This window comes from Coptis chinensis, chromosome 3, assembly GCF_015680905.1.
Source record: "Coptis chinensis isolate HL-2020 chromosome 3, ASM1568090v1, whole genome shotgun sequence".
In the NCBI taxonomy this organism is placed as follows: domain Eukaryota; kingdom Viridiplantae; phylum Streptophyta; class Magnoliopsida; order Ranunculales; family Ranunculaceae; genus Coptis; species Coptis chinensis.
Window position 1 is genome coordinate 18,327,905 of NC_141458.1, and position 26,702 is coordinate 18,354,606.

A 26,702-nucleotide genomic window follows, 5' to 3' on the forward strand; every position below is an offset into this window, starting at 1 on the left:
ATTTAGTTCCTCCACGAGGTTTTAGGTTCTAACTAAACTATAACCCAACCAAGCATATACAATCATCTATCTAAAGATATATCATTAACCAACATATTATAATAATTATATTAATTAAGGCTTTCTTTGTGTGTCCCTAAAATCACGTCGTATCTATGTCTTTACCTAGTTTCCCCTGGCTACCACAATCGCTTCCCAACGCCTTAACATGTACATCCACATGCCTCCCTTACATAATGAACCACTCGGCGTAACTACCCGGCGGGATGCCGCACACCAGGTAACCCTCACACGGAAGCCATTATGTAAGTACTGCCACTATTCGGCATAAAATATCGCGCGTCTCGTTCTATTTTGCGAACGGAATAATCAAGCCACTATTCGGCTACGCCAGAAGGGCCATTCAGCTTTACTGAAACGCCAGAAGGGCCAATCACATTACTTACGCCCGAAGGCCATTCAGATTCACTGAAACGCCAGAAGGGCCAATCAAATTGCACACGCCCACACAGGGCAAATCACATGAGTTGTGGTAGCTAGGTTCTAGGATTTTCGTTACGTAATTTATTCAAATGTCATACATTTATGACTCATAAAAATTCCACTATATCACGTGCAGGTCAAATACCTTATTGCACTAAGCCACAATATTTAGAAAATATCTCAATTATATCTCATAACTACTTTCATTCTGTCACGTGCCAATATATTATTGTACTACGCCACAATCCCGTGGGAAATATCCACACATACTATACTACCTCATAGTAGCATCTCACATATAAAATAATTGAGCGTTTATACATTTATGTCTCCAAAACTATTGCATTTAATATATATATCCCAACATATTATATAATGTCACAATATCAACGACAAATCTTAATTAGATAATGACCACCAAATTTATACAAGCTTCCACATCATTTTAGCCTTTGATTTGTCCATACAATTTACAACATAAAACGTAACACAATTAAACAGTCCACAATCAAAGCCCAATATATATATGCTTTACACACTACTCACGTCAAATCTTAATTAGATAATGACAAACAACGTTATATAATCTTCGACAATATTTTATTACTATATTTGTCCATATTCTTAAATATGAGAAAAACTGGAAAAAGTCAACATTCAACGGTCAATGGTCAACGGTCAAAGTCAAAGATCAACGATCAATTGTCAAAGTCAAACTGTCGTTTCCATGTTCGACAGGTTCAGGGTCATAGCCATGGTTCATGGCTAAGGTCAAAGGTGCATGGCTCATGGGCTCATGACCAAGGTAATGGTTCGGACCCAACTGGCCAAGCCCAAACCTTAGAACCCGAAAGTCTAAATGTTGAAAGACCCATTTAGATATATTTTAAGTTATATGACCAGCCCAAAAACCAAAATTAGAAACTGGCTCAAAACACCAATGGATTCAACCCGGAGAATTAACTAGAACCGGCCCAACACTTAAACTAAAACTGGTCCACAACTTAAACTAAACTAGTCTGAAACAAAGAATTAATCCGGCCCAATAATTAACTAGTGTTTAAGCCCAAAAACTTCAACTGAACTGGCCCGAAACACAAATGGGTTCGGCCCAAAAATTTGTCGAGCGACGTCTTTACAGTGCTGTGCATAGCCAGTCACTTTGGCAATCTCTGCCTTCGCAGCATTAGGATCTTCACTCGCGGCACGAAGCTTCAGCTTTGTTTCGTCCAACTCGGTGCTCATTACCATCTTCGCCAAACAAGCGTTCTGGTGCTCTTTCTTCAGATCCTCAAGCTCCTCGCGATCAACGGCATACGCGTCCTGGACATTTCTCAACTCTTCCTTCAGCTTAGTGACAGACTCCTTTTTTGACTCAGCGATCTGAGCAATCTCCTTCAACTTCTGATATCCACTCACAAGCTACACACATAAAAGTACAACAACAGTCGACATTTGTGATGTAGATACAGAAGTAATGAACAAGATCTAAAGAGTGTCACTTACCAGGCAGTGAGCCACATCCATTCGCCTAAGATTGTCAGCAAGGCCTTTAGAGTTAGTTCCTTACGGCTGTCATCCAGAGACACATAATCAATCAGACAAGACGCAATCTTACTCGACTTGAAGCTGACATCGGTCCGCTTCACAGTTCACTGCACCCCCTGGTCGTCCAAGTACACCACTTGGCGCTCTAAATCATCATCAGCCATAACAGACTTCCCACCACCTTACTCAGGACTTTCAACCTCGTAGACGAGCTAGGCTCTCGGGGCACTGGTGGTGGACTCTGATTGACCCCAAAGGTCTCCAGATCCAGGAGACTCAGGTCGGGAGCAGGCCTTGACTTGGTGCTACGAGTGGTTTTACCCCCAACTTGCTCACCACCAAACACCGAGTCGCCCCAACAATGAGCTCTACAAACCCTAGGCTCACTTTCAAGCAGTTTTTTCTTCAACGAAGCCGCGCTCGCCAAGGAGGCTTGAAGACCATCTCATCCAACTCAAGGGGAGAGCTACTAGACCCCCCCTCCCCCTTCAGATCACCTAACCGACCCACCAGCCCCCGAGGCTCCAGCACCTCCGGCAGGTTGCGTAGGACCAGAGCGGCTGCGATTCCTGTCCTCCCTCGTCACCAGGCCGCTCTTATTCTTCTCCATCGCTGCTTCGCTAGACGAGTCACGAACAGTTTGGTCCCGAACCCTTTTCTTCTGATCTCTCCTCTTCTTCCTGACCACGCGACCTCCTCGCTCTACAAAATAGTGCGCGACCTCCGGCAGTTTCTCCCGTTTCTGAGCCCGAGTCAACTTCACAAACTCCTCTATCACCTCCCGATTAGTTCGCTTCTTTATAACGAGCTCTGTAAAAACAGCACAGAACCATGTTAGTTAACATATCAACAACTCAAACATCGAAACAACAGAATAATTCACTGCTACCCACCCGAAAATTTGCAAACCCTAGTTTGCAAACTACATCCTCGGGAACAGAAGTTCCCCACTAACAGCAATGGCCTCCTCTCCCAAGCCTCATTGCTCACACCATCCAACATGCTAGATTTTCCTGTCACCGTTTGCAAGCTAAAGTTAAAAGCACGAGATCGCTTTACTGAGTAATGCTCAATAATATCAGCAACCTCTATACGGTATTCACCACTCCCATTCAGCAGATCAAACACCCTAAGCAGCTGACAGGTATTACCCACAAACTGGCAGGGCGCTTTCCAACATAACGTCAAAAAATCACAAATCAGCTTCGAGAACGGTATCCTCATACCAGCCCTCAACTGCCCCTGGCAGACTATTATCCCGTAGTTCGGTGGTGTGTACCTCTCATTGAACACCTTTACATTCTTGTCCAGTTCGTGTATCTCCAAGTCGCCCCCTGGATACCATACACTTCCCTTAGATCAGCCGAAGGCTTTCACAGACCGCGTTTATCTACGTACAGGGGGCGACCACTAGAAGGCGACCCTCATCATGACTCAAGTACTAGCTACAAGAACAATGATTCAGATCGTACTTCCTCCTCCACATCCTCACTCTCAAACTCTACTAATTCCTCCCTCTCATCCTCCATTTCCCCACAACTCAACGATACTTCTCGAATCTCTTCAGATCGAGTATCGTCCGAATCAGACATCCCTTTTTTTTCTTAGTGATTACAGATCCTAAACAGGACAAGCTAAAGATGACCTAACAACTGAACGAAACAAACAAGAACACAAGAAAAATGAGCAGCAACAATGGCGGAAGCACTAACCTGAAGAGTTCTAGTCTCTGCAGTTCTGGAAACGAAACAAAAAATGACTTTTCGAATCTCTAAAAGTTGTTTTATACAACCGCCCCTCCAGTTCCCAATGCATCATGATTACAACCTAAGCCCTAGCCCGCACACGTCTACCAAAGACTTGTCTTTTCAAAATTCCAGAAAAAGCGGCGACACGTTTCCTCACCAACTGCTCAGATTCTCTCACGTGCCAGTCACGCGCCAACTATCACCCACATCAGTTCGTCATACAACACGAACTGACTTCCATAGCACAGTGGTATTTCCTTTCACGCTAGTTCACTTCTTCACCCATGTTTAACCGCAGCCACCGTTTTTCTCTCGTGTCGCTTCAATGAATGAACGACTCCCTACCGAGAGGGTGTGAGGAGGGATATCCTCATTCAGAATATCAAGCGCGGTCCAAAGATAGCGGAAATACCACACTGACCTTTGACCTAGTTCCTCGAACTGCCTTCAGAGCGACCTACATCATTAGCTCACACACCCGAGTTACGAGATCGCTCTAGAACGGGTCGACTCGCACATCCTCACATAGAGCGTTCTATCTCATGGCACAGCCTATCTTTTAGAAGCAATCATTTCTAAAGCTGTACTTACACATTCCATCACCGCAAATTACGAACCACTGTAACCACTCCCTATCATTATAGAATTCCTACCAACACCATTCCAATACTCCTTCTAAAGCTTAACCATACATTTGTGTTTGTCAGTACACGTGTTGGATAGATCTCCACGTTCACCAGCTATAAATACCCCCTACATGAACTATGCCAGACCTGATTCTTCTCTCCCCCAGAATCGAGAGATAGATACATAGGCAGTTCACTCAACAACGAACTCAGTCTTTCCCATTTCCAAACCCTTTCTCTTCTCTAATCACATTTGTAAGGGATAACTAAAACGCTCCTTTACAAGAACTTACGTGATTTCGCACTGAACAAAATACTTAGCCATGGTGACACCTCACGATCTTAAGAAGAACTACAATAGGGAAAAGGAATATCTCAGTAAATTATTACTTTAGTATAATTACTATAATATCATAAACAAGACCCGCCAATATTACAAAACATAACATTCAATCTGTTCCAACCAATGCACAACATGAAATAAGTGAGTTGTAAAATAATTTCTAAAGTCCAACAGATCAAACCAGGAGATACAAGAAGAATGTACTCATTTTAGAAAGGTAGTCAAACAGAAACAGGAAACAACAACTCACATAACCAACCATAAAGAAGATAGATGATATGATGAAAAATGACAGTAAAGAACAGATAATACTAGTTAACATAATCATAGTCATTACACCAGAAAAGGCTAAAAACGACGGTAATTGCCGTCCTAAATTGAGATTTACAACGGGAAATGGTGTCCCATAGTTCGTGGGGAATAGCAATATCGTTAATATTAACGACGGGAAACCGCATGGTAACTTGAATTAGAAATAAGACGGGTGTGAGACATTTAATGCCGTCGTTAATTATAGGACATTCAAAACCGTCGCAAATATCCTTTCTACGGGAACTTCATATTTTCAAATCTAGAACGTACCATTCCGTCGTAAATTTGCGTCCTAAGTTTAGGACACACATTACCGTGATATATTGTTGTTGGGAAGTCAATTAACGACACTATTCCCCATCGTATTTGTTTAAATTAATATTTTTTTTAATAATCATTTTTTTTTTTTTGGTAGAACCTATTTTTCCCCGACATCGCTACTAAATACTACCTAATTCTCATTCTCAAATCATAAAATCAATTACACAAACAACATACTAAAACAACACATTTCAAAAATTGATATATTATACATTGGTTTTCCAAAATTTACAATGTTTTCGAGTTGTTGTTTGCCAATAAATAACTAGGCTTTCAAAATACACAAGGCATCATAAGAACATAATGGAAAAAACAATTTGTGCTTTGAAATTCCTATCTTCATCACCTTTACACAATTTGTTCTTCCATTGAGTCGCACAACCTTTCATGAAGGTAAAGAGCCTCGAGAATTTATTTTCTAGAGATGGAACAAGCACCTAGCCAAAGCAGAGGCAAACGTACAACACGGCAGGAGCATTATCAATGCAGCGCCACTCCAACAAGAGTAGATTTCGGTTCGTCCGAATGAACCTGAAAGTTAATGTACAAGACTACTAATTATGGCCAGATACCTAATAATAGCATTCATATATTAAACACTAAAATCAAATAATTAACACAAAGGGCACTACTGAAAACATCAAGGTTTACGTATCTAGCAGACTATTTATCATTGAAACTATCATGTAAGATAAGAGTTGCCGTGAAAGCGAGTTTAACACTATCACATGAAGGACTCAAGAAAAAAAAAATGGACATATTCAAGATGATATAATTCTCATGTTCGTAGAAACTTACCCGTTCAAACTTGGGAGTCTGCGAAGATATGAAACCTCTAAACTGTGCATGGGCTAATTGTTTGTTCCTACTTGAATGGGTTTAAGGTGCACCCCGCCTTCAGAAGGAAGTGGTAGCATCCTCAAATTGAATAACTTGAAAAACCAAACACATATGGGGACCAAGGAAGCACAAAATGCATATACATGAATTTATATTCTAAAAGGAACCAAGGCAAAGATATGTGATGTTATAAGCAAATTCCCAACTATAAATCAAGAATTGTTCAAGTCATTCAACTTTAAGCACCTGAGAAATACTTCCAAACATATTATTCCTCTTGTCTGTTGAGCTAGTTTCTCTTTAAAATGAAGTATGCAGGAAAAGCACAAGACCCATCCATACTTGTATAAGCAGCCACAAATAGCTAAGACGCTCTTGTGACCTTACTATTAGAACTTTTCTTAATCTAAAACAAATACGCAAACCCAATAAGCGTAAAATAGTACTGCAGTGAATCTAGAAGATATACTAGCAAAGAATACACAAAACCAATTTATCTTGAAGTTAGACAATACGAAAAATGGGAACTGAAATCTTGAAGTTAGGCAAAGACAGGATGCATTGAGTATCACAAAAAACTATAGCAACTCGGGAATATAATATATCCTATTCTATTTTTTGACTGCCTTTATGCAAAAAGGGTGTTGTCAACTGTGAAAACAAATGTGGAACTTCCTTCAGACACAAGACTCACTTTATTCCTAAACCTGGATTGGCTTAGCTCAGTGTACCCTTTGCTCATCTTTCTTTATAATATATAAAGAAAGTAGCTGACCGAAAGCATAGCTTACAGGAGTTACCTTCGAAACTAACAACTGGATTTCTCTTCAGCTACTACAGCTTTGCTAGTAAAGGATTCTATCCGAAACTTAATTTCTATACGCAGAATCACATGTTTAACCATGCCCGGGGTAGGTTTAAAAGAGTCCTATACAGGCGTTTCACCTACAAGAAACAGCTAATCCTTTAGATTCCTTTGTATCGGATAGGCAATTGCTTAGAAAAGTCAGCTCTGTCTTCTGCCCGGAAAGTAGGCTTCTTACGCATTCTTTCCGAAGTAAGCGAATTCAAACTTAACTCTAGTCTGACTTATCGAAAACAAGATGCGAACTAATTCTGATCTGAAAAGCCCGAGGAAACAAAGTAAGATTTTCTATTCCGGGACCGGCTTAGCTTTAGGCCCATCCGATTAGACCCTGGCTTAGCTGACTTACTACAGAGTAGCGCACTTCTGTTCTTATCTTAGCTGACTTCTAGAAAGCTGAAAGCAGAGACTCACTTTATTCCTAAACCGTAAAAGATGAGTGATATATGTCTAACTAAACTAGAAAGAGGAGTTATGAACCACACAACCAAATATTCAGCAGTCAGTGAGGTTGTGCTGAACACTATCCTAAAACCAATGTCAAGGTAACGTAAATAAGTCAATACCATACTTAAGTAATAAAACACATAACCGTATACAATAATTGTATATCCTTTGTAGCGATTCTATTTATTGAAAACCTTTTACTCCATTCACCCATATTTTCCAAGGAACCAAACTAACAACCAAATGCACCACTAGCCGTAAGTCCCCAATCATACTAAAACCCATCCGGTAACCGCGTGTTGTCAACTAACGGCCGATCCAACACCGATACCAACCAAATTAGAGTTCTATGTGCTGTCAACTAACGGGCGATCCAGCAACTGAAGTACTGAACTATAAAGCCACGTCCAACACTAATGTTCATTTCCAACAGATTATAAAACCATGGGGACTACGACCTAGTGTGCCACACAAGCCAGGACCCTTTGTCTCAACATTCACCAATCAATAATACAACTACCAACAATAATAAACCAAAATATAACACCTGTGAATTCAAGTTTCAAACCTGATTCAAGTCATTCTCCTTGGAATGTGAAACACAACAGTGAAAACAGTTCGACAAGCGGAGCTATAACGAGAAAGTTATGACCAAAACAATATACGTTCTAATTAACCCAATCAACAATTTTGAAAATTCTTGCTGAAGTATTGCAATTTCAGATGTGAAGACTTGTTGCAGTCCAATTTTTGTGGCTAAATGCATAATAAGAAACATAAGTAAACTACTACAATCAATGAAAATGGCTTTACATCATTCTAAACAAGTACTGTGTGCATTAGTTCAAAATGCGTCATAAACCTTACTTATGAAACTATGGGTTAACTTGTACCAAAAATCAGCACTTAACAAACTTCAATTCAATTCTAAAGCAACTAGAACATAAATCAATTATTGAGTAAAGTCTCTAGCAAGCTCCTAACATGGTGGGAATAAAGGGGGAGGAAGACACCTACCTCAAACCTTGAGCAACCCAAGCTATAAAGAACTAAAGACTCCAATCTTCAAGAGTGAATGCTCCCAAATGCCAACAGCCAAGAAGCTAGCAAATAGATCCGGTATTGAAAGATTGGTGAAGTAAACAAGAAGGCAAAGACTTGCCAGCAGCGCCAAAGATGTGACTCCCTGTATGAATCGCAACACAAGCTGGAAATTTGTAGACTTTTTGGGGCTGAAGGTGAAGATCTGCAGTGAAAGAAATGTATACACATGAAAAACAAGTTCTACTATAGAAAATTGGTTATCATGAGTAAGAAAATTTTGAAAAGTCTAAAATTTATATTTGATTTCCACAAGTATGAAATAAATAACAAATCAGAGATGCCACGATAACTAACCTTGAAAATCATAACTATGGCTACTAGCGCAACCCACGAGAAACCATAAATCTGGAGGAAATCATCAAGTAATCAGCTCAAAAATTGTGTACAAAAATAATAATTGGTTAATCAGTTCAAGATAAAAAAATCCAAAATATACAGTGATGAAGGAATATAGAGTCTGCCACACCAATCAACAAAATCTTACGAAATTTTAGAATCTACGAAAGTATTAAGACTCTAGAATACAATGAAGTGTGTGGAAACGGGTTCATAAGATCAAGTAATTTCAGATGATTAACAGAATAGCTTATGGCTTTGCAAATAAAAAAATAACTGAATATGGCATATATGCAAGGTTTGCATTGTTAATCTGTCAGAAGCAGCTGGTCCAAAATATGCAACGCAAGTTCTAACAGAAATGTGATTAGGTTGAACAGATGAATCTCTCTCTCAAAAGAACTCACCGCCTACAATGCGCCCCCCCATATAAACAAGTAACTAGCAAAGGCCTTGCTGAACAGGAACTCCTTGACACACTCATCCCATTGTTCGACAAATGCATTTTTCTTTAAATATGCGCTGATTTGGCTCCTTCTAAACAGCCCACAAAATTGCAACAGTATTGACATCCTCATTAGATTCCAGTAGTGTCCACTAATTATATAAGGAAACAAGAAAGGTGCTTATTCCTAAATCACCATTGACAGTCGAACCAATAGATGCTTCATGCTTTTATCCACCTCCTTGCAATTTTGAAGTCTATTCCCTCAGGCAAACCCCCAAAAGGAAGTGATGTTGAATAGAACATATTTCTTCCAAATGTCCTTGTGGGGAAAATGCACGACTCTATCTCCTAGCAAAACAGTGCTTGATAGTCACAAATGAACTTAAACCACGTAAGTTATTTTCAACATTCCACTAACTTGTACCATTTCACCCCAAAAGAAAAGTCAGCTTGGTGTAGGCTTTCATAAAAACTATCACTTCTACAATGTATATCCGATAGAACATATACCCTGATGAAGGGTCCAACATGGGAGCCTTCTTGTTGTTTGCCATAGCATGAATGTTTAGATTCTCCTTCGTTGTTGGAGTAACTCCCTACCTTCAATGCTTGCCTTCATAAACAATTGGACGAGCAATTAAAGCACACTACTCTGCAAGGAAAACTTGGATGTTTAGTATACCACTTGCTCTCCTTTCTGTGCGACAAATGTCCTTTACTTATCTCTATAACCTCTTAGAAAGTAACAACTTAACAGTTTGTTTAATATTGTTCTCATAATAAGGGTAAGCACCATGCCATATAGCATTGCTCCTGTAAAGGCTCTCAACCGCAAAAAAAAGATTGGGTAGGTTTCGATACCACATTCCAAACTACCAACTATTTGATAAAGGTTAGGCACATAACCAATTCCATAAAAAACAACTACGAATTGACAAAATCAACTCTCAGCCCTGAGACCTTTCCAAGCCACAAGGCGTTCAAAATTGATGCACTAAGAGTTATATGCAAATTGCAGTGGAGAAATTAAAGCGCAACCGCCCCCAAGCTTAATAAAATCAACTATTAAAAGTACTTGACTTTTATCATCTTTGACAATGAGTATATGATTACAATTTACACAAATGCAATACACTGATGATGTGATTTAAACTTTTCAGGAAATATAAAACACTTAAAACTACAGATCCACTACACTTGCAGCATGAGAATAACAAAGGATATTTATTTATTTTTTAAATAAGCTGATTTCAGGAAAGTGCTTCTGAAAGCATTATAGTCACAGAGAAAGGGGAAGGACAAAATGCGTACCGCTAGTGATGTATCCTTCCCGGTTAGATGGAGTTTATAAGCAATGCCATACTGAAATATGAAAAACCTTATGCTTAATAGTGTTTCCAAGACACGGCCTCTCAAAGTTTGTATATGCATATGCAAACGTAAGAAATCTTGTCAAATATATCACCTGAAATAGCCATAAGTTCTACAATAAAAAAAAATGATAGTTATAAACATTCAGAGTAAACTAGAAGCATTTGGATAATTTATTTACAACAAGAAAACATTTTTTTGAAAAGATAAATGTGTTTACGTTTCTATTTAAAAAAAAAAATAGTTTTGTTGGTCCACAAAACTTGTTTTATGATAATTAAAAACTGGTTTTGGGTTAAAAACTATGGAATTTAAAGGAAACACTTTGCGTTCAGAGACAAACTGAATGGATGAGAAAAGTGATTAAGCTCTTTTACAGGACAAAAACAACGTGATTAGTGAATAAAAACTTTTATGAAAAGTCAACTAAATACATTGAAAAACTGTTTTTATAAATACGAATTATTTTTTTAAAAAAAAATAATTTTTTGAAAAATGGAACCAAACACCCACTTAGTAAGAACAACAAGAAATGAGATACGGATGTTAACACAAAAAACATCACTGGTTGGATGGGTTAGATGGAATTTTCTTTAGAAGGAGACTAACCGAATGGTGAGAAAACTAAGTTTGACAAAAACAATGACTAGTGAATATGAACTATGAAGAGTGGAGAATTATGCTCTAAGACTAAGGAAGACCAAGTTAGGGAAGTTGCTTCCTAAAGTTTGGGATGAAGTTTGGATGATGGCTTCTTTAGAAAAGGTGGAGTTGGGGTGAAGGGGACGCGGTTTCTGGTGGGATTTCTATGGATGAGCCATTCCCTTTTCTATGGATATATTCATTATCATACTATATATTACTTAATTGTTTCATGAAGCTATGACACCTCTTTGTTCCTACATGCTAATAATAATCCATTTATTTCTACATAATCTCTCACACAATTAGTTCGTTAACCTTGACTAATTAGTAAATGGATTATTAGCATGTAGGAACAAAGAGGTGTCATAGCTTCACGAAACAATTAAGTAATATATAGTATGACAATGAATATATCCATAGAAAAGGGAATAGTGGCTCACCTGTTCTTCATCAGTTCATCCCACCAGGATTCCCAGCTACGTTCTCCCTTCACCCCAACTCCACCTTTATAAAGAAGCCATCATCCAAACTATAATCCTCAAGTCCTTCTAAACTTTAGGAAGCAACTAGTTTCAGTCTCATTCTTGGTCTTGCAAGGCTGGAACCCACCAAATTAGTCATAGAGCATAATTAGATATAAAAGGTTGAATAGTAGAATAGTGAGAATGTTGGGGAAATCTCTAATGAGATAATTCCCTTTTATATAAATCTAAATACCTGTATTACAGAATTGCCCTTAAAGGTTATTACAATATTACTAAATACATAAACTCCCTATACTCCCCCTCAAGTTGGGGCGAAGATATCAATCAAATCCAACTTGACCGCGTTGGAGTAAAAGAACTGTAGGTCCCAAAGACTTGGTGAACATATCGACCTAACCGCTCAAGAGTTTAACTAGAATCGTGACAATGATGCCAGATTGAACCTTTTCTCGAAGGAAATGGATATCAACCTCAATGTGCTTAGTCCTTTCGTGAAGAACTGAATCGGATGCTATCCGAATAGCAGCTTGATTGTCGCAATGAAGGGGAGACCCATTGTTACTAAAGACCCCTAACTCGGTAAGAAGGGAGCGTAGCCACAATATCTCACAAGCACCATGAGCCATAGCTCTATACTCGGCCTCGGCCGATGAGCGTGAGACAACATTTTGTTTCTTACTTTTCCAGGAGACAAGACAACCACCATAGAAAGTACAAAAACCCGAGGTAGAGCGATGATCAGTGAGACACCAAGCATAATCTGCATCTGAGTAACTAACTAAATCCGGTGGACCATAAGATGGATAGAACAAACCAAGTCCTGGAGAGGACTTAAGATATCTCAAGATCCGATCTACTGCATCCATATGAGTAGATCGTGGGGCATGCATGAATTGGCTGACTACACTGACAGCAAAAGCAATATCTGGTCGAGTGTTAGTCAAATATATAAGACGACCTACTAAACGCTGGTAAGGGCCTGGATCAGGAAGAATATCACCAATATCAGCATGGAGGCGATGATTTGGATCCATAGGAGTGCGAGAGGGTCGACATCCCATCATACCAATATCAAACAACAAGTCTAGTGTGTACTTCCTTTGAGAGAGGGAAATACCATGTCGTGAGCGAGCTACCTCAATGCCAATAAAGTACCGAAGAGGACCCAAGTCTTTACTATCAAAAAAATTGCCCAAATTTGTTTTCACCTTTGCTGTGTGTACGGTGTCATCACCAGTGATGATAATATCATCTAGATAGACCAAGACTATTGTACGGAGATTAGCTACACTTCGATGAATAAAGCATGTATGATCTGACTCACATCGGATAAATCCCATGGATAAGATAACCGTATGGAAACGATGAAACCATGCTCGTGGAGACTGTTTCAAGCCATATATGGATTTGAGAAGGCGACACACCTTTCCAAAATACTCCCCCTGAAGGGCAAAACCCGGAGGTTGAGACATGTAAATATCTTCGGTCAAGTCACCGTGAAGGAATGCATTCTTTACATCTAACTGGTGAAGAGACCAGTGATGTTGTGCAGCTAGGGAAATAAGGAGCCGTACGGAAGAAGGCTTTGCAACAGGAGCAAATGTGTCACCAAAATCTTTTCTAGGTGTTTGAGTGAAGCCCTTCGCTACAAGTCGCGCTTTGTAGTGCTCTACAGAACCATCCTTTTTGTATTTCACTGTGAAAACCCATTTACACCCAACAACCCGTTTACCAATTGGAAGTAAGGCCATCTTCCATGTGTGATTCTGCTCAAGTGCTTGCATCTCAGTAAACATAGCAGCTCTCCAAGACGGGTGCTCCAATGCCTCAGAAACATGACGTGGAATCCTAATAGAATCAGTGGCAGCAAGATAGGCACAATAGGAAGGAGAAATACCACTGTAAGAGACAAACTGAGCAAGAGGGTGTTTAGTTATACATGCCCGCTTCCTTTTGCATTTAGCAATTGGAAGCTCTAAATCATCAATAATGAGAGGAGTAGGAAGAGCAGAATTTGGATGTACTAAATCAGGATGGAGAGTAGTACCTGAGGACGAGGAAGATTGTGGCGGGGGATAATATCTGTTGGGCTGCCGTGTGTACACCTTGCCGTATATTTGTCTCGTAGAGCCGTGACTATGTAGGTGTGCAGTAGACTTAGAAAAAATAGGAACAGGTAGTACAGGTGGAATAAGAAGAGGTTGTTCTAGCTCATTAGAGGGAGAAGTATAATAAGGAATATTCTCAAAAAACGTCACATCTCTAGAGTGAATGATACGACATGAGATGGGTTCATAGCAACGATAACCCTTAGATTGAGTAGAGTAACCAAGAAAAAGGCACTTAATAGCCTTGTCATCTAACTTCGTCCTCTTTGGAGTACGATCTTGTACAAAACAAATGCAACCAAAGACTCGAGGCTTGATAGAAAAAAGAGGAAGACCAGGTCTGACTAAATGCAAAGGAACCTGGCCATTAAGAATCCTACTGGGAGTACGATTAATTAAAAAAGTGGCTGTGAGAACAGCCATACTCCAAAAACGTTTAGGGACATGCATACCACGAAGGAGACATCTAACAACATTCATAAGGTGGCGATTTTTCCGCTCAGCCACTCCATTTTGTTCTGGACTATAAGGACATGTGAGTTGTTGAATGACTCCCTTATTTAAAAGATGTTGTTTAAAATCATCAGATATATACTCTTTAGCATTATCCGAACGCACAGACCTCACAGTAACACCAAATTGGGTCTGAATCATTTGCATAAAGTTTAGAAAAGTAGGAAGAACCTCAGTTCGAGATTTCAACAAATAAAGCCATGTAAAACGAGAGTGGTCATCAATAAAAGTGATATAGTAGCGATATCCATCAAAAGAAATGACAGGGGAAGGTCCCCACACATCAGTATGTATCAAGTCAAAAAGGCAAGCAGATCGATGCATGTGCGAGATATAAGATACACGAGTATGTTTGGACAACTCACAAACAACACATTGAAATTTGTTAGATTGACATGAGTTTCTCAAAACGGGTAGTAAAGAACATAGATGCTGAAAGTTGGCATGACCCAAACGGGCGTGCCATAAATGTAGAGTCTTAGAACAAAAAGGAACTTGACAGGGATCAGAAAACACCGGGGTGATAGAAGCCAAAGCTGTAGGAGGTTCTCCGAACATATAGAGACCATCTCGCTCATACCCCCTGCCAAAAATCTTCTTCGAACTCAGGTCCTGAAAGACACAATAATCCGGAAAGAAAGTTATGGAGCAACCAAGGGATTTGGTTAAACTGCTCACAGATAACAAATTTAAGGCAAGTTTAGGAACGTGCAAAACAGAAGATAAAGATAAAGACGGAGATAAAGGAACACATCCAGAGTTCTAAATAGGAGTACAATAACCATCAGCAAGACGAACAAATGGAGCAATAGATAAACTAGAAGATTTTTTCGGAAAAAAATGTGACTCACCAGTCATGTGTTCTGAGGTACCTGAGTCAATGACCCAAGTGGATGGAGAGGCATGATATGAAGATGGAGTACCTGAATGAGTAGTAGATGTTGAGGCAGTATAAGATCCAAAAGAAGGTGTAGTCCGATTACCCAACATAGCCTCAAGTTGGCCCTGAAGATGTTGCATTTGTCCCGATATATGACTATACGTAGCAGGAGATGGGATAGTTGAAGGAGCCACACTTAGAGAACTCAATGAACTAGAAGGAAGGTCGACAATTGCAGCTATTGGACTCTTCCCATGGCCTCTACCAGAGGATGATAATTGAGATATTTCAAAGAAACCAACTGGATAACCAATGAGCTGATAGCACCTAGACTTCTCATGTCCCGATTGCCCATAAAGTGAGAACAAGTAACAAAGCCGATAACACATCCGGACTTCTCATGTCCAGATTGCCTGTGATGAGAACAAGTAATCGAGAGCTGCGTCCTCGACCTCCCTCGACCCCGACCTCTTCCACGCCTGCCCCCCGACCTCTAAGATAAGAGGAGTCCACAACAAGCTGATTGGTCAATGATACCCCTGAACGTGGCAGGACGGTAACGAAGCCTGACGAATACTTCTTAAAATCGTCATTATCGTCGTCGATAGTCGCAAAGGCATTCATCGAGAGGGAAATGGTCGCGGTGTTAACGATTTGTCCACCAAGGGTCTCAAACTCGGGGACGCAAACCCATTAGAAAAGCAAACACTTTTCGTTTTTGTCAAGACGCCGCAACAAGCATCGCGCGGCTTCTCCAATCAACTCAATAATGACCTCATGATGGTCAATCTCCTCCCAACGAAGTTTGCAATCGTGCAAAATATTCAGCTGCCGATCGATCACCTTGTGAGGTGGAATGGACCTCACGATAGAATTTGAAAACACATGAGAGCCATTACTCTATCGAGTATGTCTCTTTCAAAGAGGACCATAGGTCATAAACAAAATCATGATATAGAAACATCGAACAATTGGTGTATCCATGGAGTTAAACAACCAGCCAATAACCATACTATTATGCTTCTTCCATTGAGTGTATTTCTTTCTCAGAATGTTAGTAGCGGCGGTGGCGTAAGTCCCATCGACTAATCCTTCCACACCCTTACTAGTTAGATAATGGACAACAGATCTAGACCATGTCTTAAAGTTGATCCCATTCAGCCTCTCTGAGGTTATAGACTGAGGTGTGGTAGTAGCTTGAGGACCTTGTACTGAAACATGACTCTCCTCCAATGTATCCATTTCAAATAAATTATCAGAGTCAAAGTGTAAAGGTGGTACCTTTAAAGAAATTAGCTACTTGATCTCATAAAGGCATAACCTTTATGTAGTTCCAAACATTGATCCTTGTAGAAAGAAAGAACCCCCAAAGGGGGAAGATGTTGATGGTTTGATTATTTGGCGGTGGTAAGAGATGGTGGTAGAAGCAAGTTGGTTTTTTTTTTTTTTTTTTTTTTTTTCCTGCTCCGATACCAAGTAGAATAGTGAGAATCTTGGGGAAATCTCTAATGAGATAATTCCCTTTTATATAAATCTAAATACCTAAATTACAAAATTGCCCTTAGAGGTTATTACAATATTACTAAATACATAAACTCCCTATATGAACGAAATCCAATACCTGCTTGATTGGCCCAACATCACTGGTCTCGTTCCCTCCATTGACTTACAACAACGCAGGCTGCCAAAGCTTGTTCACAATCCATATACTATTAACCAATATAGAAACAAATATTCCAATCATTGAGCTACATCAACCATCGCCAGCTTCAACTTTTGAAACATAAATATACATGGAAATAGAAACAAACAATCACACACATCGTTAAGCATAAAGAAATACTGAGATTCAATTTGAACTTAAAACCAGTAGGCTAGTAACTTCAAATTCGTGTGCTATGATTGACTTCATACAAAAAAGGGCATATACGATCGACTTCATACATATATCAACATCGGTATACACAAAATATAATAGGTTTTTCTAACCATTCACATCCTGCCTAAGCACTGATATACAAAAAAACATGAGACTTATACGAGCATCTTCGATTACCTCCATTAATAGTTTAATACCGATGTACAAAAAGAGATATCATGCAAAACATCCACATCCTGCAAAATGAGTATCTTCTGTTAGTTTAACTCTTTTGAGTAGTAGATGCTTCACAAAAAGATTTTACATGTTTAGATAATCATACCCCTAACGATCAAATACAGTTAGAGCTTTGGGCCAATCGATAACTGATCCTATATCCTCCTCCCCAAGAGTTGTGCGGTTTGTACTTTGAGCATGAGGCACAAGCACGCTATCCAGGATAACATCATAACTTTCAATAAGATCTCCACCAGCTTCTTCTCCTATAATAGCCCTTCCATTAGCCACATGTCCACGGCGCATTGAGTATAACTTACAACTCGGTGAGCGTAACTCAGATGGAAATCCCTGGGGTGTTGGTCCTATTCGATTCAACTACAAACAACAAACAAATATAACTTAAATCCTAGGCTGCTATAGGCCATCCCCCATGCTAGTGCAGGCCATCCCCTAGGCCACTGCAAGCCATTAACAGTCCTCTGACATATCGCTAGCAGTAATCAATAAGACTTCTTTGCATATGGAACATTAAAAATCTTCTATCCACATCCAACTACTAAAATCAGGACTACCATCTCCAAATATATCATTTAGTCGTACCTACATAATAATCAATCACTTAAAACCCCCACATACAATAGTCCAAGCATTTATAGATGGTAGAGAAGCCTATATGGCCGAACCATATAACAGCCACAATATTGGCATACAAATACAATTAGAAAGTACCCATTCACTAAAACAAATGGAGGGTATAATGTTTCTAACTAATAAGTTGGAACACTTGTATGCAAGGTGCGCTCGATCATACCTGAGAAGAACTAGAACCAGGGGAGAACGCTGCATTCGAACCTTGACCAGATTTCATCATTGCAACGTCCTTTTGCAGTTCTCCAACTACCAACTTCAAATCATGGACCTCCCCCGTAAGAGCTGATGTTATCTCCTTCTGTATTTTAAGTTGATTTTTTGCTGGAGCTGAAGCCTCAAGTCCTTTTCTACTAACTCCACTACCCAAGCCACGATAACGACCCTTGGTATCACGCCCCATTACTTGTGCAACAGGATCATGATCCATATCCAACATAGTGCTTGAGGGAGTATTAGCTGTAATTTCCTTTATATGTACCTATATAACGAATAAGAATGTGTACATTCAACAACAACATCAAAACGATTATCAAATAAATCGTATCTAGTAAAAGTCTCACCATTTTATCACTATGCTCTTGTGTAGGGCAAGTGCCATTGCTGGTGGTATGTAAAGCCACATATACATGCGTTTTCGTGACAAGGGTGTTAGGGTTCTTTTCTTTCTGAAAAATCATACAAAGATATTCAAAGGGATAAAAATCCTTATGTAATGCCATTAATTTATATTGGTATGCAGTTAAGGTCCTTATGTAGTGATGACATTATAAAACTTCTTGCAGGTCAAGTGATTCACTTAAATGCATGTTTAATCACATCTTTGGATGTTCATAGCTTAATCTAAAATAAAACAAAATAGAAGTAGACATAAATGGCAGGGAACCTAGAGAACAATGCACAGCTAGACATGTTCATGCATAGAATCAACCACCAAAACATGCCAAATGTGCAACCTGAAAATGACACCAAAGAAAAGTGACAACAGTTGCATGATATTACCAATTCATGAGCAATTCTAGCTGAACCTTTTCTTCCAGATCTCTGTTGTGCTACCGCTGCCTCTCTAGAACATTTTCCATTTACTCGTCGAGCTTTTGCTTCTTCAGTGGATTCATTGTCTACAAACTTTTCCCAATCTTCTTTTCTAACAGAATTTGGGCAATGTCTTTTCCTTTCTTCATCTGTTCTATACTTGTCATAAACCTTCCTATGAGTGCTGCTCTTGTACTTCCTCCAATATTCATTTGCTTTAGCCAGGACTTTTTCTTTCGTTGTTCCAGACAGATCATATTCATCCTACAATTACGAAAAGGTGATAAAATATTAGTTAGCATAGTTAAACAATAAAATAGAACCATAATATAATTGTAAAGAAGCTTACTGAGATTCACTTCCATATGAGTTTTTTGTCATCGTTTGACACATCCTTCCATCTGTGATGGGTTATTGAAGCATGTGCCCGACTATATTCACCAAGATGACTAGAATATTCAGCAGCTTTGTCCCCAACTGGTGTCTGCCATCATCATCAAATAGTACAAAGATCTTCTGCCGAGGGGCTAAAATGACCCAAACATTAGTTAGGAATACTTCAGTACATCTCACATAGAAAAATAACTTACTTCAAAAACTAATAATATAACAGTATTCACAGCTTCAGTTTCAGATTGTCCGGATCCATTACCACCCTCAGATTGTCCAGATCCATTGCCACCTTCAGATTGTCGAGATACATTCCCACCCTCAAATTGTCGAGATCCAATCCCACCCTCAAATTGTCTAGATGTCATTGTGCTGAAAACTAATAGTAACATGCAAAACAAGCAAAACAACTTATTTCCATAATAAAACAAGTCATTTTCATATATTTCATCATCCATTACAATTCAATAGCTACCAATTACAAAATGCACACAACCAAAGAAAGCAAATCAATTGCAAAAAAAATTCCCATGTTGAACCAATACATACAAACATTAACAGTTACTAAAAATGAAATATGAAGATATGTTTCCCCAATCGAACTCATATCCCATTTCAAAAGAAAAGAATGTAAATCACAAAAAACCAAAAGAAACATGAAATGTAATAAGAAAATAATGGCATACCCTCTCTACCAACACAAGGAATCTTTTTTTTTTCGATGATATAAACAACACAAGGAATCTTACCCACAACTCTATATGAATAATCCTCAACTGTATAGTTAAGTGTAAGGACTTTAGGATCTAAGACAGAAAGTTCTCTAAATAAATTAAAAAGGGAACTAATAATTTAAATCACTTGTATTTCTAACTCTAGATGTAAACCTAGTACATATTACCATTAAGCAAACCAACATACTAAATAGGCTTCAACAAAGATTCAAACTTGATAGTTATCAACAGAGAAAAACTATCAGCTCACACGCTTGTATCGTCGGTTTCGATATCTAAAGAAAAAAGATATCTTTAACATTCAATTATTATTCTTACAAAACCCATGACGATTTAATTAGGTCCGATAAAATTATTATGTGAACAATCACATCAAAATACTACAACAAAGACACAAGTGTTGGAGTTATCCCTCACATGAGGAGAGAAACTGGAGCTGGACAGAAACGGGCAAATTCAGTCCGCAGAGAGTCGAAGGCCGCCAGCAAGGCGGATGATAGCGCCAGAGCTCCAAGAAGCTCGAAGAATAGAGGCGACCAGCTTCAAAGTGCCAGCGCCAGGCTTCGGCCTCAGTCTTGGTGACTCGGCTCAAAGGGGAGCGCCAGCACTCGAGCATAATTTTTTTGGGGGCCTTGCTACAAGATTACCCGCGAAATTTGGTTTTGGAGATAAAACAAAAATCAAGGTTTTGGAAAACCTAACCTAACAAGTCGGAAGGATTGGAATCCGGACTAAAACAAAAGAGAGAACCTTTACGAGATAACCCAGAAAGAGATAAGAGTGATCTAGTAAGGTGAGAGACTGTAAAGGAGAGATTGTAATCTTCCTTCCCATTTTATTAAGAACTGGCTCTTGTGGAAGTAGGCATCATTGGCCGAACCACGGTAAATCTTTGTGTTGTGGTTTGCTTTTACTGCTTTACATTATTATCTGTTGTTAATAGTTGTTTAGCGAGTTGGGCATGTTAGTATAGGTAGTTTGTGATATTTGAGATTTATCTGGAGTTGAAGTGTGTTCATACAAGTTATCTGTGTAGTGGGGGAACCGATTGGTATTGGTGTAATCCCCAACAAGTGGTATCAGAGCCTTGGTTAGAATAGCCTAGGGTGTTATCCGAATCTTGGTCAGAAGGTGTTTGACGAAATTCCTGAGAGAAGATTTGAGGTTAAATAACTTGTAGAGATGGACCATTCCGTGAACACTCGTATGATGAGTCCGAATAGGAAGAACTACACCATCCGGAAAGCCAAGATGGAAGACTTGCTATCTTGCAAGGACTTGGCACTTCCCATTGAGAATGAGGGAGTAAAACCAAAAAAACCGATGAAATTTGAATGGAAAAAGCTTGACGAGAAAAGCTATTGGGTACATTCGACAATGGATAGCGACGGTGTCTTTCACCATGTGGCCCAAGAGACTACTGACCTTGGTCTCATGGAAGAAACTTCGAAGATCTTTATGAGAGGAAGTCGGGTGGAAACAAAGTGCTAGTCGTTAAGAAGTTTGCAGACACGAAGTACCAAGAAGGTTCTTCAATGTCTGAGCATCTTAATGAAGTACAGAATATCATCAATCAGATGCATTTGATGAAGATCAATTTGGGAGACGGTTGAGGCTTTGTTTCTATTAGGCTCTCTAACCGAAAGTTGGGAGACATTAGCGTTTTTCTACATGGAGCGACCCAAGGATGGAATTGTTACCATGGAGATGGCTACCACGTCTTTGTTGAATGAGGAGACTAGAAGGAGTGCAAGAAGCAGCTCTTCTCACCTCGAGATCCTTTTCACGAGAAGCGGGGAGAGGTCGGCGAGAAAACCATCTCGCTCTAGAGGTGATGACGAAATAAAATCTAGGGGTGAAGCTAGAACTCCTAAAGGCAGAGAGGCAATGTTACTATTGTGCCACCAAAGGCCACTTCGGATATGAGTGCGAACAACTGAAGAGGGATGAGAAGAATAATTGTGTACATGAAGACATGGTGCGGAGGAACGGAAACACGAAGCAGAGATACTACCGCACTAGTCGGCGACCCAGTGGGGAATTGTGTCGATTGTGGTGTGTCCGCCTTAGTACCTCATGTCGATATAGAGTGGGTGATAGATACTGGGGGAGCATCCTATCACGTCCAACCGCACGGGGATTCTTCACTACCTACGGTTGTGGTGAATATGGTGAAGTAAGGATGGGTAATGGTGGAGTCTCAAGATTATAGGCATTGGAGATGTTCATGTACAAACCAATGTCGGCTACACCTTGACACTCAAGGATGTAAGACATGTCCCCGACATACGGTTAAGCCTAATTTAATATTTGGGAAATTAGATGATGATGGCTTTGTAAACTCGTTTGGTAACGGGTATGGAAACCGACCGAGAGGTTCCATTGTAGCAGCCGAGGAAAGAAAAACTTGCTCTCTTTACAAAACAGGCTAGTTTGTGTAAAGCGAATTTAACGCGCGAAGAAGAAGCTTCATTTGAGCGTGGCACAAGAAGCGTGGTCACATGGGCATAAAAGGGATGGAAGTTCTTGCTAAGCAAAGCAAAAGCGTGCGAGACATTAGAGGTACACATTTAGATACATGTACTCATTGTTTGGTAGGAAAGCAACACAGGGTGTCTTTCCAAAGATTCCCGTCTCACAGAAAGGACACTGTCCTTGAACTAGTGCACACAGACTTATGTGGTCCTATGAGAGTGAAGTCCCACCAGGGAGCTTCGTACTTCTTGACATTCATTGATGATCGCCAAGAAAGATATGGGCCTATAGTCGAAGACCAAGGATGAAGTACTTGGCGTGTTTGAGAAATTCCACAAAGATGGTGGAAAGAGAGACTGGGAAGTTGTTGAAGTGTATTTCGCCGGATAATGGGGGTGAGTACATTGGGCCATTTGAAGAGTATTGCCAGAGTCATGGGATTCGTCATGAGCAGACCGTTCCCAAGACACCGCAACAGAATGGAATAGCAGAGAGAATGAACCGTACCATTGTAGAGAGGATAAGATGCATGCTATCTCACTCTAAGCTACCTAGAAGCTCTTTGGGTAGAAGCAATCGTCGGCCGTGCATGTGATCAACTGTCACTGAAAAGAAAGCCCTCCGAATAGTGATTATCGAGAGAGAGTATGGTCGCGAGAGATGTTGATTATGGATACTTGAGGGTATTTGGGTGCGGGGCATTTGTACATATTCGAAGGATGAGAGATCCAAGCTTGATGACAAAGCCAAGCAATTGCATTTTTCCGGGTTATGGAGATGAAAAGTTTGGTTACAAACTCTATGATCCGATTAACAAGAAGGTAATCCGAAGTCGAGATGTTGTGTTCTTAGAAGACCAAACCATAGCAGACTTTGAGGAGGTGAGAAGCTTCTGATCTTTCACAAATGATCTTGTTGATTCGTAACCGAAGTTCCCCTACCGTGGAACGTCGTAAGAAGGCATTGAGAATGTAGAGAACCATGAGTTTGAAACTCATGATGAGAATCCTATTGCTCATGATGGGATAGAACCTATTGGTATAGAAGATGCAGATGAGATGCATGAACCACCACGAGCAAAGCGAAGTGCATCCTCCCGAGGCACCCCGCCAGATGGGGCAAGGAGGTCCGACAGAGGAGAATAGCTTCAACCAGGTATCCACCACATACGTACGTGCTACTATCGGATGGTGGAGAACCTATGTACTATCAAGAGGCACTTGAAGGTACAGACAAAGAAAAGTGGTTGAAGGCCATGCATGACGAGATGGATTCTTTGCATAAGAATCACACTTATGAGTTAGTTGAGAAACCCACAGGGAGAAAAGTTCTCAAGAATAAGTGGATATACAAAGTCAAGCATGAGGAGAACAATCCTCACCCAAGGCACAAAGCTCGCCTTGTTGTGAAGGGATTCGGTCAAAGGAAAGGGATTGACTTTGATGAGATCTTCTCTCCTGTAGTGAAAATGACTTCTATCCGGGTGGTATTGGGTATGGCCGCAAGTATGAACCTAGAGGTTGAGCAGCTAGATGTTAAGACAGCTTTTCTTCATGGAGACCTTGAAGAAGATGTCTACATGGACCACCCGTAGAGGGTTTGAGGTCAAAGGCAAGGAGCACCTAGTATGCAAGCCGATAAAGAGCTTGTATGGGTTGAAGCAAGCACCGACAATTGGTACATAAAGTTTGATTCCTTTATGGCGAAGCAAGGATACAAGAAGTCCGCTTCCGATCATTGTGTGTTTGTTCGAGATTTCGGATGGGGATTTCATTGTCTTTATTCTTTGTATGTGGATGATATGTTGATAGTTGGCCCAAACATCAACAAGATATCCAAGCTGAAGAAAGACTTGAGTAAGTCCTTTGAGATGAAGGATTTGGGTCAAGCAAAGCAGATACTTGGGATGCGGATCACTCGTGACAAAAAGAGTGGGAAGTTGTGGCTTTCTCAAGAAAGCTACATTGAGAAGGTGTTGAAGAGATTCAACATGGATCAAGCGAAGCCAGTCAGTTGTCCGCTTGGTGGCGGTTCCGATGATGACCAAAGAGATGTGTCCTAAGGGTGAGCATGAGCAGAAGTCGGATGGAAAAGATTCCTTATGCATCCGATGGGCGCTTTGATGTATGCCATGGTGTGTACTAGACCGGATATTGCTTTCGCCGTTGGGGTTGTAAGCAGATTTCTGTCAAATCCGGGTAAAGAACATTGGGAAGGTGTTAAGTGGATATTGAGATATCTCAAAGGCACTTCCAAATCATGTTTGTGCTTTGGTGGAAGTAAGCCCCTACTTGAAGGCTACAATCGATGCGAGACATGGCGGTGATGTTGACTTCGATGAAATCCACCTCCGGTTATCCGGTTACTTTTGCAGGGGAGCGGTTTCTTGGCAATCTAAGTTGCAAAAGTGTGTTGCCCTCTCCACTACTGGAAGCCGAAGTATATTGCAGCCACCGAAGTGTTGCAAAGAGTTGCTATGGATGAAGAGGTTCTTCGACTAACTAGGGCTAAAGCGAAAACAGGTTTGTAGTTCTATGTGACGGTCAGGCGCCATCCACTTGAGCAAGAATCCGAAGTTTTCATTCTAGATCCAAGCACATACAAATGCGTTATCATTGGATTAGAGAAGTACTTTCGAAGACAAGCATTTGTGTATCGAGAAGATCCATACCGACAAGAACGGGTCGGATATGATGACCAAAGTCTTACCGAAAGGTAAGTTTGATGTTTGTTGTGCTATTGCGGAATGGCGACACTCCTCTGTTGATTTGGCAATTGTATGGAGGTAGCCCCCACCGCTGTTCGGGGGGAGATTGTGGAGTTATCCCTCACATGAGGAGAGAAACCGGATCGGATAGCAAACGGGCAAATTCAAGTCGCCGCAGGTCGGAGTCGAGGCGGCCGGATGAGATGCCGGTAACATAGAGCTCCAAGAAACATAGGGCGACCAGCGCTCGGCCTCCAGTCTTCAAGTAGCGACTTCGCTCAAAGGGAGCGCCAGCCAGCATAATTTTTTGTGGGCCTTGCTACAAGAAGCGAAATTTGGTTTTGGAGATAAAACCAAAAATCAAGGTTTTGGAAAACCTAACCTAACAAGTCGGAAGGATTGGAATCCGGACTAAAACAAAAGAGAGAACCTTTACTGAGAGATAACCCTCAGAAAGAGATAAGAGTGATCTAGTAAGGTGAGAGACCTGTAAGGAGAGATTGTAATCTTCCTTCCCATTTTATTAAGAACTGGCTCTTGTGGAAGTAGGCATCATTGGCCGAACCACGGTAAATCTTTGTGTTGTGGTTTGCTTTTACTGCTTTACATTATTATCTGTTGTTAATAGTTGTTTAGCGAGTTGGGCATGTTAGTATAGGTAGTTTGTGATATTTGAGATTTATCTGGAGTTGAAGTGTGTTCATACAAGTTATCTGTGTAGTGGGGGAACCGATTGGTATTGGTGTAATCCCCAACAACAAGCTGTATACAAATTGCTTTAAAATTCTCAAACAAAAAAACACAAATAGTAGAACATACCAATTTAATTGACACCTCCTCTCCACTTTGTATGCTTACAATAATGCACAACCCTAGAAATTGGGGTTCATAAATGATTATCGAAACAAAAAAATAAATGAGGTTTAGAAATTGAGGTACTAAACAAAACTGAAAATTGATGAAAGAGAGAGAGAGGGATACAAAAAGATGAGAGAGAGATGAGGGGGTTACCAAACTTGAGAGAGAGATACAGCTCTTGCCGATTTTGAGAGAGATGCAGCTCTCAACGTCAAATCATTCCCACCAAAGCCTCACTTTATTTTTTTTTTTTTTTTTTTGATAGGAAAAGCTTCACTTTCCTTTTACAAGAGGGTTACTGAAAGAAAGAAATATTGGGCGCGTGAGCAATACC

General features: G+C 40.1%; 1 protein-coding gene and 1 long non-coding RNA gene across 6 annotated transcripts; both read right to left on the reverse strand.

Annotated features, from left to right (window-relative positions):
• Positions 1-5,570: 5,570 nt before the first annotated feature.
• LOC147508403 (uncharacterized) lies at positions 5,571-12,110 on the reverse strand. Of its 4 annotated transcripts, none has more exons than XR_015218054.1 (5): positions 11,878-12,110; positions 10,733-10,886; positions 8,932-8,982; positions 8,551-8,779; positions 5,571-5,912 (listed from the first exon to the last, which is right to left on the reverse strand). It is a non-coding gene; the product is annotated as an uncharacterized LOC147508403 (long non-coding RNA). The 4 variants fall into 4 exon arrangements; XR_015218053.1 differs by having other exon boundaries at positions 10,733-10,904; positions 11,878-12,074; XR_015218055.1 differs by lacking the exon at positions 11,878-12,110 and adding an exon at positions 11,136-11,187.
• Positions 12,111-17,276: 5,166 nt separating this feature from the next.
• On the reverse strand, positions 17,277-20,636 carry LOC147508404 (uncharacterized). Of its 2 annotated transcripts, XM_086600942.1 has the most exons (6): positions 19,554-20,636; positions 19,172-19,468; positions 18,733-18,837; positions 18,333-18,650; positions 17,625-17,896; positions 17,277-17,538 (listed from the first exon to the last, which is right to left on the reverse strand). In XM_086600942.1, the coding sequence occupies exons 3-5, from the start codon at positions 18,733-18,735 to the stop codon at positions 17,627-17,629; spliced, it is 591 nt and encodes a 196-aa protein (XP_086457068.1). In that variant the 5' UTR covers positions 18,736-18,837; positions 19,172-19,468; positions 19,554-20,636; the 3' UTR covers positions 17,277-17,538; positions 17,625-17,626. The 2 variants fall into 2 exon arrangements, with proteins under 2 accessions (XP_086457068.1, XP_086457067.1); XM_086600941.1 differs by having other exon boundaries at positions 18,733-19,468.
• Between the last annotated feature and the right edge of the window lie 6,066 nt (positions 20,637-26,702).